Source organism: Oncorhynchus nerka, linkage group LG4 (assembly GCF_034236695.1).
Source record: "Oncorhynchus nerka isolate Pitt River linkage group LG4, Oner_Uvic_2.0, whole genome shotgun sequence".
Taxonomy (NCBI): domain Eukaryota; kingdom Metazoa; phylum Chordata; class Actinopteri; order Salmoniformes; family Salmonidae; genus Oncorhynchus; species Oncorhynchus nerka.
The window spans coordinates 62929477-62948683 of NC_088399.1; the positions used below are offsets into that span (position 1 = coordinate 62929477).

A 19207-nucleotide genomic window follows, 5' to 3' on the forward strand; every position below is an offset into this window, starting at 1 on the left:
CCCACTTTAACATGACTGATGGACAGCTGTGACATGTCTACTTGTGTATAGAAAATCAATCAACAAAGGGAATCTCAAAATACTGGGGATTTCACTTCGTGGAAGCAGCCATAGTCGACTGTGTGGGGGAGTCACAGGTTCGCGTTCTCTGAATTCAGATTCTCTTCCAGTCATCATTTCAAGTATCAGTACTCGCTCAACCTTCAGGCATAACATCTACATAGGATAAAGTAGTTATTTGTTATTACCGACCTTAGAGGGGCACTTCCGTTAGAATCTTGGGTCAGTTGTACAGAGATGGATTCCATCAAACCAGCACACTCACATTCACTAATCTGACTCAGAACAAAGTCAAAGACCAAGGATATTGTGTTAGGTCTTTTAATATTTTCAATATTTAGTTGTTTATTTTGCTTAGAAATATTGCACATGGTCAACATGCCTGTTTATGAGCTCACACTCATCTTTCTCATTCTAAAATTCCTTCTCCAAGGTATGGACAGTTTATTTTAAGCACAATCATACAGTGTACACGCATTCGTGTGTGTGTGTGTGTGTATGTATGTCTGTGTGTTTGCGTGCGCACATGCATGTTCACGGAATCATTTCACGCCTCACCTTTGCAAGACTCAACAAATCTTTGATAAATTCTATGCGTTTGATCTTGGACTATCTCATTAAGATAACAGTCAAGGTGGCATATAATAGTCCTGGTGACTGTAAAAAAAATACTGCCTCCAGTATGTGTGAAGAACATATGATTGATAATGTCTTATTGTATGGTATGTGAAGGGTGTGGCCGAGTCCATACATGCATGTGCGCAAACACACACACAACATCTATATGCACATATGGAAATATAGATATTTTTCACACATCCAACTGTATACAGAGAAATAAAGGTACACCCATAACTACCCCAACTCTTCCCAAAACAAGTGAAGAGGCAAAAAGTGCTATTTGAATGTCTTTGACTTTAGTTAGTTAGCTATGCTCTATCTCTTCAAATATAGCAATCTCAGAGAGTTCTTCTTATGCCATAGTTGTTAGAATGGGTCTTCTGACTGTACTGTAAATATCTATGGCACAGACCCACATAACCCACCCATTCCAAATGTCCTATTGCACCATTTAATAAGGAAAAAAATAAAGTGGCAGAGAGGGAAGAGAGAGGGCTCCAGAGAATGCCCTACGGGGCTGGTCTAGGATCTGTTTTCCCTGAACTAAACTCTAACCAGAGCCATCCTGAGCTACGTAACAGAACTGACCCTGGACCAGTGCTTAAGGGCACTTTCTAACAACACTTGGTTAGTTAGAGGGGCAGGGAAAGGAAGCAAGGGGGAAAGGGGCTCCAAATGGAAGAAGGGGGATTGATAACATTGAACAACAAGGTTATTTCTAAGAAACAATCTCTAAAAATAATACTTTCCTGATTTAAATTGCAGTCACAAGACCACACATTGTGCAAACACCTGATTTCAACGTTTAAAAACAAACTGCCTGCCCCCTCCTCTATGTGTCTACTGAGCAGTCATGGGAGAGGGGGAATGGCCCAAAGTAAAATTTAGAAGAGGGGTTGCGTGGGCTGTTTCCAAACCCCTTTTATATAAGTTTATGCTGGAGAAACACCAATGAGAGCCACAAGAGAGAAAACAGGCCACAGAAAAAACGTGTTATTTCCACTGCAACAATACAAGATAAAGCAACATATCCACTGGGTGACTCCTAGACGTTGGTTATAAATCTACTTTTGCTTGTCAACTGTCACTTGGGAGCCAAGTGAGCCATGTCACATCATCTGCTTCCGGCTTCCTTGGTGGAATCCGCAGCCTCTTGAGTTGACCAATGAATGGACGATTTGTCTCGTTCAGCCTTTCTCTGTGCTCGTTTACAGCCAACCAATGTTGAGTTTGTTGCTTTGTCACGCATCACCCTTCAATCTTTACATATTTCATATCTCATAATGGCGTCCACAAGGGGGAAACCTCAATATACAACATCCTCTCCAGCCAATAGGAACTCAGCCTGTCTGTGACGTTGATTACTGATTGGGCCAGGGATTGGTCAATGGTCACGCTGAGTCCAGCCTCCCTTTTTCGGGAGCCAATGGTTGACTCACTTTCTCCAATCTCTAAAAACTGTGCAGGCCAAAGGCTTGGTCAGGCGAGTGTTGAGTTGACTGGCAGACTGTGTGTGTGCAGTGTGTGTCCAGTTCAGTGCTGTCTGTTGTTGCAGCATAGAGGGGCTGTGGAATTTCAGTGGATGTTACATTGGATACATCCCAACCACTGTGCTGAGGAGTGGAGGGAGGGAAGTCAATGGCAACAGAGGGCTGCAAACTGAATCCGCACAAATTGTTACAAAGTGCCATTGTGTACATCTGTGTGACAGTGCTCGTGACTGCCACCCAAGAGTAACAGTCTGAGTTGGTGGGGTGTGTGTGCGCGAGAGAGAGACAGTAAGAATGTGTGTACCAGTGGAGGCTGGTGGGGGGGAGCTATAGGAGGACGGGCTCGTTGTAAGGGCTGGAGTGGAATAAATGGAACGGTATCAAACATATGGAAACCACGTGCTTTACTACGTTCCTTTAATTCCATTCCAGCCATTACAATGAATCCATTCCAGCCATCCCCCTCTCCTATAGCTTCTCCCACCAGCCTCCACTGGTGTGTACCACAGAATGTTCTGTGTCAAACTACAAATGTGCTGAGGGTACAGCCAGTACAGAACTGTGCCAAAGTGAAACTGATGTCCTGTTACTACATGTACAAGGACATGCTGTGGGACACAACAACACTCCTCTCTCTCTTTTGGCACTTTCTCTCCACCTTCTCTATTCTCTTGCTTTTCTCCTTCTTTCCATCTCTCCTTCTTTCCATTCCTACAATTTGCCCACGTTCCTGGGCTCCTCGGGACTCCGCCCTCTTTCTCCTGGCTCCGTCCCTGTACCATCTCGAGTGTTGGTATTGGAGGAGCCGATGGCGGCCGAGGCGGAGTCCGTTGAACCCATGACCCCTGTTGTTGAACCGCCGGGCTCAGAGATTCCGGGGGTTCCAGGTGTGGCTGTCTGCATGATCTTCTGCCTCACCTCCCTGATCTTCAGCTGCAGACACAGTTTGGTGGGGAAGGTGTCTGAGTATCGTGCCTGGAAGGCTGCAGTGGCCTGAGCTAGATGGGGGGGGGGGGGGGGTAGAGGACGAGAGGAGAGGGAAAGAAGATGAGCCCTCTCTGAAGAAAAATAGTTGGTTGTAATCTGGCCTTGCTCAACCACAAAATCAGTATACAAGGTGACCAATGACAGTCAACAATTTGGCTACATGAGCCAATGAGAGAAGCAGATGGTGCCGGGTGGTTACCTGAAGGGAAGAAGCCGTGTTCCTGGAAGAGCTGCATAACGAGAGCCCTGCGCTGGTCCAGAGTCCTCCGGAGAGAGGAGTACGGCACTTTGTCCATCTCCCCCAGGACATCCTCAGACTCAGCACCTACGGTAGAGAAATGACGGTGATTGAGAGAAGGGAGGGATGAGAGATAGTTGAGAAGCATGAGTAATATGAAGAGAGAGTGAGAGGAGAGGGTGGTGATTGAGAGAAGAGAGGGATGAGAAGAATGGAGAAAAGAGGAGGCACCGAGGGGAATCCAAACTAATGAGTGAGAAAAGAATGCGAGGAGGAAGGGAAAACTAACTAAGGAAAAAGCTACAGGGGCCTAGCCAAAAGTAGTGCACTGCATAAGGCACCATTTATGACACAAGACATCACCTATAACAGACCTCCGTACACTCCACACTACATACCAGCTCTGTCGAAGGTGAAGATGTCCCCCTCACACTTGACCTCGCTCTTTGGTGTGTTGGGCTCCGAGCTGCAGCTGGAGAGACGGCTCCGAGCGGCAGCCTTCCTCCTGGGAGAGCTGGGGTCCTCTGCAGACGAGTCCAGGTCTGAAGGGGAGGAGGAGAAGAGGAGGAAGAACAAGAGAATGGGGGGAGAATGATACAGAAGAGGGGGAGGAGGAAGATACAGAGGAAAAGGAGATGGGAGTGAGTGAAGAAGGAGGCGGAGGATAGAGGATGAAGAGAAGGTGTTTTAACCACAGAATCCAATAGAACACGCAACCACAATATATCCTACCTCCGTTTTCAACGGAGGAAAGAAATCTGTTCAAATTCATTTTAGCGGCCGTGCTAGATTCTAAATACATTTTCTTTTGAATATGTTCGACAACTCTCTCCCCAGTCATGCTTGTTTCAGGATAAGGTTTAACCCGACAGTGCAGCTCAAAGCCTGAATCTTGAAACTGACCAAGGCAGCAGGGAAGAGTATTTGGCATGACACTTCCCTCCTCTCTCCGGTTCATCAGACAGGCCAGAAAGGTCATATCGGACCCCATACGCAGAGTTCCAGCTAATGCCAGCGATGAGGCGTTATATGGTGCCTAGATGCAGGCTGAACAGTTATAAACATCAGTTTGTCCCCCTGTCAATAAAAGTGCTTAACAGCAGGGGAGACATAGAGGCAGACTGAAGCTGGCATGTAAAGGCCTTAAAGGGATACTTTGGGATTTTGGCAATGAAGCCCTTTATTATCTACTTCCACAAAGTCAGATGAACTTACGGATACCATTTTAAATGTCTCTGTGTCCAGTATGAAGGAAGTTAAGTTTTGCGAGCTAATCCTAAATCCGTTTTTCATTTAACACTGGCAAGTCAGTTTAAGAACAAATTCTTATTCACAATGACACAGGCCAAACCCGGACGACGCTGGGCCAATTGTGCGCCGCCCTATGGGACTCCCAATCACGGCCGGTTGTGATACAGCCTGGATTCGAACCAGGTTCTCTTTAGTTACGCCTCGAGCACTGAGATGCAGGGCCTGAGACCTCTGCGCCACTCGGGAGCCGCGAAACTGAAAGCGTTATACAGCGTTAGCGCAATGACTGGAAGTCTATGGGTATGTGCTAGCATTGCCAGAATCCCAAAGTATCTCTTTAATCGTGTGGAACTGCCAGCTGGTCGCAGTCTTGCCTGACATGAACTTATGAGCTTTTTTTGTGTGAGTGGGGAGGGGTGTGTATAATGGGGTGTTCTTCTCAACTGATTCTATGTATTTATGTGGAAGCAGAAGCACTTTTTGAACATTTTGTTTGATTTAACTAGGCAAGTCAACTAAGAACACATTCTTACTTAAAATGACGGCCTACCAAGTGGCAAAATGTAGGACAAACCTCACAGCACGACAAAATCTCTCTCTCTCACCTGTGGAGTTCCTCCTCTTCTTCCGGTAGCTGCCCAGTATGGCTCGGGGGGAGGTGGCCAGACTCTGGAGGGTGGGAGAGGGCAGCACTTCTTCTGGCCTGAACTCTGGCAGCTCGGCAAAGCGCTCCTCGAAATAGGACCCCGACAGGACCCTGTACAGTTGAAATATACTTTGATTTTATGAGACCCATGTTGGGATCCAACCATACCTGGTTCCACGTGTGGGCTAAAAAAAAAGGAGCTTGTGCACCTCAGTTTTATGTTCACTATATAAAAATAGCCCCAAACAATTGTTTGTGACAGGTTGGGTAAAAAAAAAAAGATGCATCTCCGCTGTGGAGAGAGAACCGCGGTGTGTGTAGGGGAGCTCTCGAAAGCCACTGGGGCGGTTAGGTATGACTCCTCTGGGTTTCCATAAAAAGCAGGGGGGAAATAAACACTTCTCATATTTACGCCTGTCATTTTTTGATTTATACTGTAAGGGCGGGTTCAAGTTTACCAGTCTGGCCCTGGTGAGGACGCCGTGTTGGAGACTGAACTGTCTCCTTCCTGGTTCTCTCCTGTTCCTATAGGGGGGGGGGGGGGGGGGGCTCTGCAGGAGTGTCTCCGGAGCCTGGAGAGGGTGTGCTCTGTATAGCCACGTCTCTCTCCACTATTAGAGCACTGACACGCGCTAATTCGCGAGCACTATTTGTTTCATTGTGTCAATTAGTTGTCCCTGTTAATCAATGCTCCGCGAACTATATATATTCATCAGTGAAGTTACTTTTAATCCCAACATACTCCCCCAATCATTTGGGTTGGTTAAGGAAATGCTAATAAGTCATTCAGGATAATACTGATTCATACCATTCTCCAAGTGGAAACATTGTTTTGGAGAGCACACAAACGTTTGATTTACTTCATTGCATTTACCAGTTTCCTGTCCATTTCTCGTTCGGGGAGCATGTGTCCGGTTCCTCCGTCATGTTTAACGTTGTGTGAACGAGCAAGAACATGTGTGGCCAAATGTATTTAAGTGCCCGTACATTTGTAAATATCATCGTCATCTCCGAAACACCAGCGCTGTGTAAATAAATCCAACACTCATTTGCATTGCTACCTGCATGCGTCCTGCTGAATCTTTGTCCTTACGACTGCTAGAGGGAACCCTATTGGACACTGTTGCAGTGCAATGGAGAAAGGCTACCGATCGCGCCGACCGGTCACTTCAAAAGCCCTCAATGATCTCAGAGTCTCTGCATTTGAGCTTCATGTTTATTGTGGTGCAGCATGATATAAACAGAATCCAATGTAATTCCAAATGCAAGAACCCCGCCCCCCAAAATGCCAATTTCAACTGCCCCCTTAGTCACGTTATCCCCCCCCCCCAAAATGCCAATTTCAACTGCCCCCTTAGTCACGTTATCCTGTCGCCGGGTCTGGATCGAACCCTCAACGCTAGTGATGTAAGCACCAAGCTCCAACCAACTGATTCCCTGGCTACAAATTCTTCTCCACTTGGTCTTAACTGTCAACTGTCAAAAATGTACCACATAGTGACAACAGAGAGAAGCAACGCGATGGTGATGTGTTTTTCATATCCTCCCATTGCACCCCTCCCCCCATCCCTGTCACTCACTTTTCAATGGCGTCTGAGGGCTTTTTGAGCGGCGGGGGGCGGAATTTGGTCTTCTTGGCTGAGGGGGGCGCGTCCCTGTCAGTCTGTGGGGGAGGCGGAGGAGGGTCCAGTCCTGTGGTAGGGTGGAGAGGTTCCCTCGGTCCAGCCTGAGAGAGAGAGAGAGAGAGAGAGAGAGAGAGAGAGAGAGAGAGAGAGAGAGAGAGAGAGAGAGAGCCTTGTCCTTGATAAATGCTTGTGATAATTGTTTACATCGCGATAATCCAATTGTTTGCATTGCGTTTTGCAATCTCTACAGAAGTCATTGTTTTCGATGGGTGCTTAATCTTCAGCAAAACCCAGAGTCTCGTACCTCTTTGCTGTGGCCCCCGTTGCCACTGTCCCCTTTGTTGTGGCCCTCATGGGGCCAATCCTCTGCCTCCCTGGACTCCTCTGGTTCAGGCGTCCCACTCTCCTTCTTTATCTCCCTCTCCCTCTCTCCATTCCCTCTGGCATAATCTCGGTCATTGTCCGTATTCTCTTCTTTCATGTGGCTGGCTCGACCACCGTCTTCTTCACTCCCTGCAGGAAAATGCACAATAGTGGCTCATGATTCCTAGTAATAATATATTGTAACATAGCTAGTTATAAAAGAGGCAACTATAGCAAAATACATGCACTGAAAGTACATTCAAAAAGGCCATAAGCAGAGAAGGGAAGAGAGGGGAGGTGGAAGGAGAAATGGAGGCGAGAAAGTGAAGGGAGGCGGACTACAGTTTTGACGTACCTGTTGGTATTTTGCTGCTGGACATAGCCATTGAGTTAGCATCAGGTTTGCTATATGCCTCGACATCCTCCGTCGTATTCTCTTTCTTTATCTGAGCCTTGTTCTTCCGTTGGGCCTGGCCCTCCACCTGTGACTTTTGCTCCAACTCTGCAGTCAGGTGTGGCATTCCCTCTTCATGTGACCGGGTAACGTCCTTTGAACCCTGCACGCCGACAGCCGAGGCTGATGATTGGGCAGACACTTCTTGAGCCAAATTGGGGGGCACGGAGGTCATGGCGACCACACCTGACGCTAGGGTGATGCTTGGGGCCGGGTAGATGGCGGTGAGGAGTTGACGTCCCGTCCCCGGGGCTCCAGGGGAAAGGGCTGGGGCTAGCAAGGGCGGTTGGCCCGCTACGAGAGGCTGCTTCAGGGCCTGGCCGGCCGGAGCAATGGCGGTGAAGCCCAGAGACGACGGCAGGTAGGTGGGTCCTGGAGAGAGAGGGGCCTGGACCGTTGCCGTGGAGACCACTCCAGTGCTGGATTGGACATAAGTGATCCTAGAGTGAAGAAGAGACAAAAAGCAGATGGGTTAGCTATGAACACACTGTTCTGATGAAGGTCAATTGACCAGCCACAATAAACTAAAAGCAACTGCCATGTGAAAGTAATAGTGGGACATACAGTGCATTGGAAAGTATTCAGACCAATTGACTTTTTCCACATTTTGTTACGCTACAGCCTTACTCTAAAATTGATTAAATTGTTTTTTTCCCCCCTCAATCTACATACAGTACCCCATAATGACAAAGGAAAAACTGTTTTTTAGAAATTGAAATATCACATTCAAGTATTCAGATCCTTTACTCAGTACTTTGTTGAATCAGCTTTGGCAGCAATTAAAGCCCCGAGTCTTTTTGGGTATGGCACTACAAGCTTGGCACAGCTATATTTGGGGAGTTTCTCCCATTCTTCTCTGCAGATCCTATCAAGCTCTATCAGGTTGGATAGGGATCGTCGCTGCACAGCTATTTTCAGGTCTCTCCAGAGATGTTAGATCGGGTTCAAGTCCTGGCTGTGGCTGGGCCACTCGAGGACATTCAGAGACTTGACCCGAAACCACTCCTGCTTTGTCTTGGCTGCGTGCTTAGGGTTGTTGTCCTGTTGGAAGGTGGACCTTTGCCCCAGTCTGAGGTCCTGAACGCTCTGGAACAGGCTTTCATCAAGGATCTCTCTGTACTTTGCTCCATTCATCTTTCCCTCGATCCTGTCTCCCAGTCCCTGCCCCTGAAAAACACCCCCACAGCATGATGCTGCCACCACCATGCTTCACCACCGTAGGGATGATGCCAGGTGTCCTCCAGACGTGACTCTTGGCATTCAGGCCCAAGAGTTCAATCTTGGTTTCATCAGACCAAAGAATCTTGTTTCTCATGGTCTGAGAGTCTTTAGGTGACTTTTGGCTCAAAGCAGACTGTCATGTGCCTTTTACTGAGGAGTGGCTTCTGTCTGGCAACTCTACCATAAAGGCCTGATTGCTGGTTGTCCTTCTGGAAGGTTCTCCCATCTCCACATAGGAACTCTGGAGCTCTGTCAATGTGACCATTGCGTTCTTGGTCACCCCCTTCTCCCCCGATTGCTCAGTTTGACCAGGTGGTCAGCTCTAGGAAGAGTCTTGGTGGTTCCAAACTTCTTCCATTTAAGAATGATGGAGGCCACTGTGTTCTTGGGGACCTTCAATGCTGCAGAAATGTTTTGGTACCCTTCCCCATATCTGTGCTTCGACACAATCCTGCCTCGGAGCTCTACGAACAATTCCTTTGATGTCAAGGCTTGGGTATTGCTCTGACATGCACTGTCAACTGTGGGACCTAAATATAGACAGGTGTGTGCCTTTCCAAATCATGTCCGATCAATTGAATTTACCACAAGTGGACTCCAATCAAGTTGTAGACACATTTCAAGGATGATCAATGGAAACAGGATGTTCAGAGCTCAATTTCGAGTCACATAGCAAAGGGTCTGAATACATTTGCAAACATTTCTAAACACCTGTTTTCGCTTTGTCATTATGGGGCATTGTGTATAGATTGATGAGGACACTTTTAAAAAATCCAGTCTGTAACGTAACAAAATGTGGAAAAAGTCAAGGAGTCTGAATACTTTCCGAATGCACTGAACATACTGTATAATCAGACGTTTATTGTAGGTTTAAAGCGAGTACCTTGTTGGAGGCGAGGTCAGCAACACAGTCTGAGGGGATTTGATGCCCGGAGTCATCACAGTGGCTGTTGCCATGGATACTGGGAAGGGACTGCCAGGATGCACTGCTCCAGCAGGGTGGACATTTGTCTGGACCATTGGCATGGGGGCGATGTGGATGATCTGTGCAGGACAACACACACACACACACAGGTCAGCAAGGAGGCTAGTGGTCCACATGCATACTTGCACCATCTGAGTTGTGGTTTTATTCCCGCAGTAACAACAAATTGAACTGTAGATCATGTTTGCTTTATGCCTATATTGTGATCATCACAGTGTGTGCCTATGTATTTGACCGATGTTCAAGCCTTTTTTTTCCGGAAAGAGGTCTACAACTGAGGAAGTACAGTTCCCGCGCAGCCCAGTCAAAACTGTTCGCTGCTCTGGCCCCCCAATGGTGGAACAAACTCCCTCACGACGCCAGGACAGCGGAGTCAATCACCACCTTCCGGAGACACCTGAAACCCCACCTCTTTCAGGAATACCTAGGATAGGATAAAGTAATCCTTCTCACCCCCCCCCCCCTTAAAAGATTTAGATGCACTATTGTAAAGTGGCTGTTCCACTGGATGTCTTAAGGTGAACGCACCAATTTGTAAGTCGCTCTGGATAAGAGCGTCTGCTAAATGACTTAAATGTCATGTAAATGTACAAGTTGCTGTTCTGTGGTATGCTTGTGTGTAATAACCACTACCTTGTTTCCTGGTAGAGCACCATTTTGCACAGGAAGGGGAGGGGCCACGTGGGAGATGGGCTGAGGAGGAGTAGAGCCTGTTCTCACTGTTGCCATGGGAACCAACATCTTGCTCTGCAAGACTGGAGACTGGGCTTGGGCTGATGAAAGAAAGAGAGAGAGAGAGAGAGAGAGAGAGAGAGAGAGAGAGAGAAAGAGAAACAGAGAGAGAGAAATAAAGAGAGAAACAGAGAGACAGAGAGAGCAGTTGAGGTAAGACTGTTGACATGACAACTAATGACAATCATAAGGTGATGAATTCTCTCTCCCGGAGTATGCAAATATTGGAGATGGTTAGATTAGCATAACAGTTTGATGAAAACATTTACATGCTTTGCAAGAAGAACGATTTCCCTAATAATCCTGTTCACACATGGACACATCTGAAATCAGGCTACCTGATGGCACTCTGATAAATGCAGGAAATCACCAATCAAAATAAAATGTTCAACCACAGCGAATCATTTGGTTCCACCATTTGGTTCCACCGCTGGAACGTCGATTAAGGTTTTAACATGTCCTAATCATTTGAAAGATTGTTCTGAAAACCAGGTGTTTTAATCTGTGTATTGCTCACTTCGATTTTGACCTTATGCTGATGAAGATAAGCAGCGTAAAGTGTTGCATAATCTGTCTACTGCCATAATCCGATTAATATTGAATTATTTGCGTGCATGTAAATGTATTCACTTACAGGTAATATTAAAGAGCAGGGATATGCGAGACTAAATAGAAGGTTACACATATTCTGGGATTGAAGGGGACTTCAACTAATTCCCCCCCCAAAAAATAACACTTAAGACATACAGTTGAAGTCGGAAGTTTACATACACCTTAGCCAAATACATTTGAACTCAGTTTTTCACAATTCCTGACATTTAATCCAAGTAAAAATTCCCTGTCTTAAGTCAGTTAGGATCACCACTTTATTTTAAGAATGTGAAATGTCAGAATAATAGTAGAGAGAATTATTTATTTAAGCTTTTATGTATTTCACCACATTCCCAGTGGGTCAGAAGTTTACATACACTCAATTAGTATTTGGTAGCATTGCCTTTAAATTGTTTAATTTAGGTCAAACTTTTTGGGTAGCCTTCCACAAGCTTCCCACAATAAGTTGGGTGATTTTTGGCCCATTCCTCCTGACAGAGCTGGTGTACTGAGTCAGGTTTGTAGGCCTCCTTGCTCGCACACTCTTTTTCAGTTCTGCCCACAGATTTCTATAGGATTGGGGTCAGGGCTTTGTGATGGCCAATCCAATACCTTGACTTTGTTGTCCTTAAGCCATTTTGCCACAACTTTGTAAGTATGTTTGGGGTCATTGTCCATTTGGAAGACTCATTTGCGACCAAGCTTTAACTTCTTGACTGATGTCTTGAGATGTTGCTTCAATATATCCACATCATTTTGCTTTCTCATGATGCCATATATTTTGTGAAGTGCACCAGACCCTCCTGCAGCAAAGCACCCCACAACATGATGCTGCCACCCCTGTGCTTCATGGTTGGGATGGTGTCTTCAGCTTGCAAGCCTCCCCCTTTTTCCTCCAAACATGACAATGGTCATTATGGCCAAACAGTTCTATTTTGGTTTCATCAGACCAGAGGAAATTTCTACAAAAAGTATGATCTTTGTCCCCATGTGCAGTTGCAAACTGTAGTCTGGCTTTTTTATGGCGGTTTTGGAGCAGTGGCATCTTCCTTGCTGAGTGGCCTTTCAGGTTATGTTGATATAGGACTCGTTTTACTGTGGATACAGATACTTTTGTACCCGTTTCCTCCAGCATCTTCACAAGGTCCGTTGCTGTTGTTCTGGGATTGATTTGCACTTTTCGCACCAAAGTCTGTTCATCTCTAGGAGACAGAACGCGTCTCCTTCCTGAGCGGTATGACGGTTGCCATGGAGTTTATACTTGTGTACTATTGTTTGTACAAATGAACGTGGTACCTTCAGTTGTTTGGAAAAAAATGTTTCTGAGATCTTGGCTGATTTCTTTTGATTTTCCCATAATGTCAAGCAAAGAGGCACTTAGCAAAGAAGGTAGGCCTTGAAATACATCCACAGGTACACCTACAATTGACTCAAACTCAATTATCCTATCAGAACCTTCTAAAGCCATGACATAATTTTCTGGAATTTTCCAAGCTGTTTAAAGGCACAGTCAATTTAGTGTATGTACATTTCTGACCCACTGGAATTGTGATACAGTGAACTATAAGTGAAATAATCTGTCTGTAAACAAATGTTGTAAAAATGACTTGTGTCATGCACAAAGTAGATGTCCTAACCGACTTGCCAAAACTATAGTTTGTTAACTTCTTTGGGACAGGGGGGCAGAATTGAGTAGCTTGAATAAAAAGGTGCCCAAAGTAAACTGCCTGCTACTCAGTCCTAAAAGCTAGAATATGCATATAATTAGTCGATTTGGATAGAAAACACTCTGAAGTTTCTAAAACGGTTTGATTGATGTCTGTGAGTGTAACATAACTCATATGGCAGAAATAAAAGCCTGAGAATAAATCCAACCAGGAAGTGGGAAAACTCTTTGCCTATCCAATATACAGTGGAAATGGGGTCATATTGTACTTCCTAAGGCTTCCACTAGATGTCAACAGTCTTTAGAACCTTGCTTGATGATTCTACTGTGAAGGAGGGGGGAATGGGAGCTGAATGATTAAGAGGTCTGCCGGAGGTATTTGGAAATAAATGATTAACTTTATCGAACAAATCAAACATTTATTGTGGAACTGGGATTCCTGTGAGTGCATTCTGATGAAGAGCATCAAAGGTAAGTGAATATTTATAATGCTATTTATGACTTTGTTGACTCCACAACATGGCGGATAGCTGTATGGCTTGCTTTGTTGTCTGAGCGCCGTACTCAGATTATTGCATGGTGTGCTTTTTTGGTAAAGCTTTTTTGAAATCTGACACAGCGGTTGCATTAAGGAGAAGTGGATCTAAAATTCCACTTGTATCTTTAAGCAATGTTTATTATGAGTATTTCTGTAAATTGATGTGGCTCTCTGCAAAATCACCGGATGTTTTGGAACTACTGAAAGTAACACGCCAATGTAAACTGAGATTTTTGGATATAAATATGAACTTTATCGAACAAAACATACATGTATTGTGTAACATGAAGTCCTATGAGTGTCATCTGATGAAGATCATCAAAGGTTAGTGATTAATTTTATCTCTATTTCTGCTTTTTGTGACTGAAAAATGGCTGTGTTTTTCTGTGACTAGGTACTGACCTAACATAATCGTTTGGTGTGCTTTCGTCGTAAAGCCTTTTTGAAATCGGACACTGTGGCTGGATTTACAACAAGTTTATCTTTAAAATGGTGTGAAATACTTGTTTGAGGAATTTTAATTATGGGATTTCTGTTGTTTTGAATTTGGCGCCCTGCACTTTCACTGGCTGTTGTTGAGGTGGGATGCTACCGTCCCGAATATCCCAGAGAGGTTAACAAGAAATTTGTGGAGTGGTTGAAAAACGAGTTTTAATGACGCCAACCTAAGTGTATGTAAACTTCCGACTTCAACTGTATGAATCTTGGATGATTGTTAGCATATCCCCTTGTATATAGCAAAGTACCCTCCCCTTTTCCATAGGTCCACCCCTTTTCCATTCCTGTCAGCCAATCACTCCTCTCTCTCACCTCTTGCTCCAGGACTGACCCCTCCCACTGCGGCATATCTTATTCCCGCTCCTGCCCCCGAATGTATTCCATTGGCCTGGAAGACATGGGTGGGCGGAGTGGAGGGCAGCGTGAGGATGCCGGTTGGCTGCTGGGTTAGCTGGGGGGAGGGGCTCTTGGGGTTGGCACTGACAGAAGACAGGATGGGCAGGATGTACTGCACCTGGGTGAGGCCAGGCTTGGCACCGCCAGCGGAGGTGAGAGAGGCGGCAGGAAGGAACTGGGGCTGCAGCAGGGGGAGGGGAAGTGGCAGGGTGCTGTGGGTGGGACTTAAGAGATGCTGAGGCGGGGCTATGAGCTGTATAGACTGGTTGGGGAAAGCTCCTCCCAGCACTAGACTGGTGACCTGCAGCCCCCCCGGCCCCACACTCACGGGATTGGGAGAGGACGAGGACAAGTACCCACCCCCTGCTGTGATAGGCCCACCTACTGCTCCCGGTCCACCAATCAGAAGCGTGGCTTTCTTCTCCCCAGGGAGGGCACTGAGGGCGATGTGACCTTCCATTGGCTTGCTGGTGATAGGGATGGGCGTGCTGGCGATGGGGCATACCACATTGGTCACCATAGTGGGGGCCATCCGGACTGCACCGAGCACCTGGGTGAGTCCATAACCCAGAGCGGGGGTCGAGGTGAAGGGCGCCGATCCAGGGATGGAATTAGAGGGAACCTGCCCCCCTCCACCTCCTCTTTTGGATTCTCCACTTCCCTCTTCTCCTCCCTCCATCCCTCGTTTTCTCTTCCTCTCAGAGCTCTCTCCAGTGCTCCCCCCTGTGTTCCCCTTGGTAGAGTCGGAGTGAGAGTCGGCGTGGGAGGTGCTGGTGGCATAGGGGAGAGAGGAGCGGACCACTGGCTGGAAGACTCGCTGGACGGGGAGAGATCAAAGAGAAACGTTAACTAAGGTCCCTCCTCAATTAAGTCTCTCAGTGCACCAGTGTAGAATTCAAAACTGGTGGGGGAATGAAACGGATCAGACTCACACCATCTTAGCATGTGTGGGAGGAAAGAGTGGGAATTGAATATATATCTGTTCAAATTCAGTATGGCTATCCTACTTCATTTGGCAGTTCCATTACCCATGAAATCTAAATTGTAGCTAGTTCATAGCACCTACAGTCCAAAGGGCTAAGAGGCTATACGGCTAAACGTGTAGAGTACCTGTCCATCCGGCTCATCCTCGTCACTATCAGTCACTCTCTCTTTACACTTGAGGTCTATGGATCCCTCAGGGCACGAGTCCTCTGGAAATAAAGAGGATCCGATAGGTCCAATCAGACATGATAGGACAGTAAAGACATGGAAATAAAACAATAGTGAATGTGCCATTAAAAACGGACCAATATGAGACAGACAAGCAACACAGCAGCTATAGGAGTTGTCTCTAGGATAGTTACTGTAATAAAACATATATAGACTAAATGTGCAAGACATTGAGGTGCCACAGAACAGCTATAGAGCAGCATTAAGACCATATACAGTGCATTCGGACCCCTTGACTTTTTCCACATTTTGTTAGGCTACAGCCTTATTCTAAAATGGATGATCAATCTACACCCAATACCCCATAATGACAAAGCAAAAACAGTTATATATATATATATATATATACATTTTCATAAGTATTCAAACCATTTACTCAGTACTTTGTTGAAGCACCTTTGGCAGCGATTACAGCCTCGAGTCTTCTTATGTATGACGCTACAAGCTTGGCACACCTGTATTTGGGGAGTTTCTCCCATTCTTCTATATTAATTATTTTCTTCTTCTTCTTCTCTTCTGTCAAGCGCTGTCATGTGGGATGGGAAGCGTCACTGCACAGCTATTTTCAGGTCTCTCCAGAGATGTTAGATCGGGTTCAATTCCAGGCTGTGGCAGGGCCACTCAAGGACATTCAGAGACTTGTCACTCCTGCCACTCCTGCGTTGTCTTGGCTGTGTGCTTAGGGTTGTCGTCCTGTTGGAAGGTAAAACTTTGCTCCAGTCTGAAGTCCTCAGCAAGTTTTCATCAAATATCTCGCTGTACTTTGCTAAGTTCATCTTTCCCTCGATCCTGACTAGCCTCCCAGTCCCTGCCCAGGCCAAAGAGTTCAATCTTGGTTTCATCAGACCAGAGTATCTTGTTTCTCATGGTCTGAGAGTCCTTTAGGTGCCTTTTGGCAAACTCCAAGCGGGCTGTCATGTGCGTTTTACTGAGGAATGGCTTCCGTCTCCAACTGCACTATAAAGGCCTGATTGGTAGAGTGCTGCAGAGATGGTTGTTCTTCTGGAAGTTTCTCCCATCTCCACAGAGGAACTCTGGAGCTCTCTTAGAGTGACCATCAGGTTCTTGGTCAACTCCCTGACCAAGGTGCTTCTCTCCCGATTGCTCAGTTTGGACGGGCAGCCAGCTGTAGGAAGAGTCTTGGTTGTTCCAAACTTCTTCCATTTAAGAATTATGGAGGCCAGTGTTTTTGGGGACCTTCACTGCTGCAGAAATGGTAGATCTGTGCCTTGACATAATCCTGTCTTGGAGCTCTACGGACAATTCCTTCAACCTCATGGCTTGGTTTTTGCTCTGATATGCACTGTCAACTGTGGGACCTAAATATAAACAGGTGTGTGCCTTTCCAAATCATGTCCAATCAATTGAATTTACCACAGGTGGACTCCAATCAAGTTGTCAAAACAGGATGCACCTGGGGTCAATTTTGAGTCTCATAGCAAAGGGTCTGAATACTTATGTAAATACCTTTTTATTTTATTTGAAAAATTAAATAATTTGAAAAAAATGTATAAAAAACACTTTCATAAACAAAAATAATATTAATCCATTTTAGAATAAGGCTGAATAGTTTCAGAATGCAGTGTAAATAGAATAGGGAATCTACTATTTTATTTCAGAGAATGAGACAGTGGGCACACAGAGTAGTCACCATAGAGATCCTATTAAATTACTAGAAAGGCTATGTCATTAACCTTCCAAGTTCCAAAATGGAACGATAACGGAGGCCATTTCGGTCAGGGAGAAATCCAAACCAGTCTAATTGAAATGAATGGCGGTAGAGGCATAGGTGATGCATTTCCTGCTTTTATTTTTTTTAAATTCTACTTCCTAATTCTATGGTAGCCACACTAAATATGACTGCGACCTCACCCATGACATCATCGTCCCCCTCTTCCTCACAGATGACCATGCGCTCCTCGTCGCTGGTCACGTCCTCGCTGGCCCCACACTGTGTCAGGGAGAGAGTAGGGAGGCGGCTGCGGAATGAGCCTGCCCCATCTCGACACAACTGAGAGTGAAACACAGAGCTAGAAGTTAGCTCCACTGTGATAGAAGGTTTGGCTCAAAATAGCCGCCGTGCATGACCTGGGTGTGGGTGCTAGACATTGGTGGTGAAGGTGAGGGAGGTTCCTATTTACTATGCTAAGTGCTTTTAGATATAATGCAGTATTTTACTGGAAAACTATTACTAAACAGAGAGAGAAGAAAGATGGAGAAATAGGAAAAATTAAAGACAAAAAAAGGGGAGAAAATGGCGTACAAAACAGGTAGAACAGAAGAAAAAGTGATGCCACCAACTATATCACTACCTTCTCCACATCTCTGGCCCGTTCCCTCCTCTCCAGGCTGTGTACTGCACTCTGGGAGAAGGCCCGGGGGCGAGGGAGCTGACCACTGTAGGCGCCCGCATGACGCTCAGAGCCCCCAGGCCAGTCCGGGCCTGCCGCACCCTTCGCCTCCATTCCCTGAGAGACTGACTCAGGCTCTATGGCGGAGGGGGGTAAAATAGTCTTAGTAAAATCACATTAAACAGGGCTGGTCTCCCAGACACAGATTCACTCCTGGACTAAAAAGCACATTCAATGGAGATTTTCAATGAGCTTTCCATTTAGTCCAGTGTCCGGGAAACAGGCCAATAGAATAGAGGACGTTGTATACAAGACATACCAAAATAGCAAATACACTAATACAAGCACACAATCACACAATTACACACAACCAAGAAGCTTAAAAATAGCTTGCACAAGCAGAGGAAAAAACAAACCCACCCACACACATGCACCCTCAGAGGAGTGGAGCACGGAAATATACAAATAAGTATGTAACACTTTTCATCAAAGTGTTCTCATTACTATGTACATTTTCCTGTAAGTAAAGTGTAAGACCTTAAGATGATAAATAAGCACACACAAAACACACCTATAGTAAAAAGACATACACGCACGCACGCACGCACGCACGCACGCACGCACGCACGCACGCACGCACGCACACACACACACACACACACACACACACACACACACACACACACACAGACACACACACACACAGACGTTAACACACACGCACTCTGACCTGTGCTCTCCGACATGCTCCTCTCGCGTGCCTCTTTGGCCCCTGGGGTCTCTCGGCCCTCAGAGATAGACTTCCTCCTGTCCTTGTTACACCACTTCCAGTCTGGGTGGGCCTTGAAGTGAGCCTCTTTCACCTGGGAGACAGTGAGGGAGGGAGGGAGGGAGGGAGGGAGAATGGAGGGAGAGAGAGAAAATGGAGTCAGACACGGAGTCATAACATGAAAAGGAGAGAAGGAAGGACGGAAAGAAAACAGAATATCCTATTCTCCGGTTTAGAGTCCTTGGGTGTATTGAAAGGCACAATAAACAATACAATCAATTGATATAAACATCATTAATATAGCCTGGTCCCAGATCTGTTTTTTTCTGTATGGTATATGTATGAGAGGTCGACCGACCGGCATGGCCGATTAATTAGGGCGGATTTCATAACAGTCGGTAATCTGCCTTTTTGGACACCGATTATGGCCGATTACATTGCAATCCACGAGGAGACTGTGTGGCAGGCTGACCACCTGTTACGCGAGTGCAGCATCAAAAGGACTTGTGGCTG

General features: G+C 46.0%; 1 protein-coding gene across 1 annotated transcript in view; it reads right to left on the minus strand.

Annotated features, from left to right (window-relative positions):
• Window positions 1-367: 367 nt before the first annotated feature.
• Window positions 368-19207, minus strand: part of LOC115128771 (protein capicua homolog) — a 43688-nt gene continuing 24848 nt past the window's right edge. The window contains 14 exon segments of the mRNA XM_065017733.1: window positions 368-3169; window positions 3358-3483; window positions 3795-3938; window positions 5253-5404; window positions 6874-7019; window positions 7223-7431; window positions 7637-8175; window positions 9840-10000; window positions 10575-10714; window positions 14279-15179; window positions 15473-15555; window positions 17447-17585; window positions 17887-18062; window positions 18656-18788. Coding sequence (XP_064873805.1) covers window positions 2883-3169; window positions 3358-3483; window positions 3795-3938; window positions 5253-5404; window positions 6874-7019; window positions 7223-7431; window positions 7637-8175; window positions 9840-10000; window positions 10575-10714; window positions 14279-15179; window positions 15473-15555; window positions 17447-17585; window positions 17887-18062; window positions 18656-18788 — 3336 coding nt within the window. The 3' untranslated portion in view covers window positions 368-2882.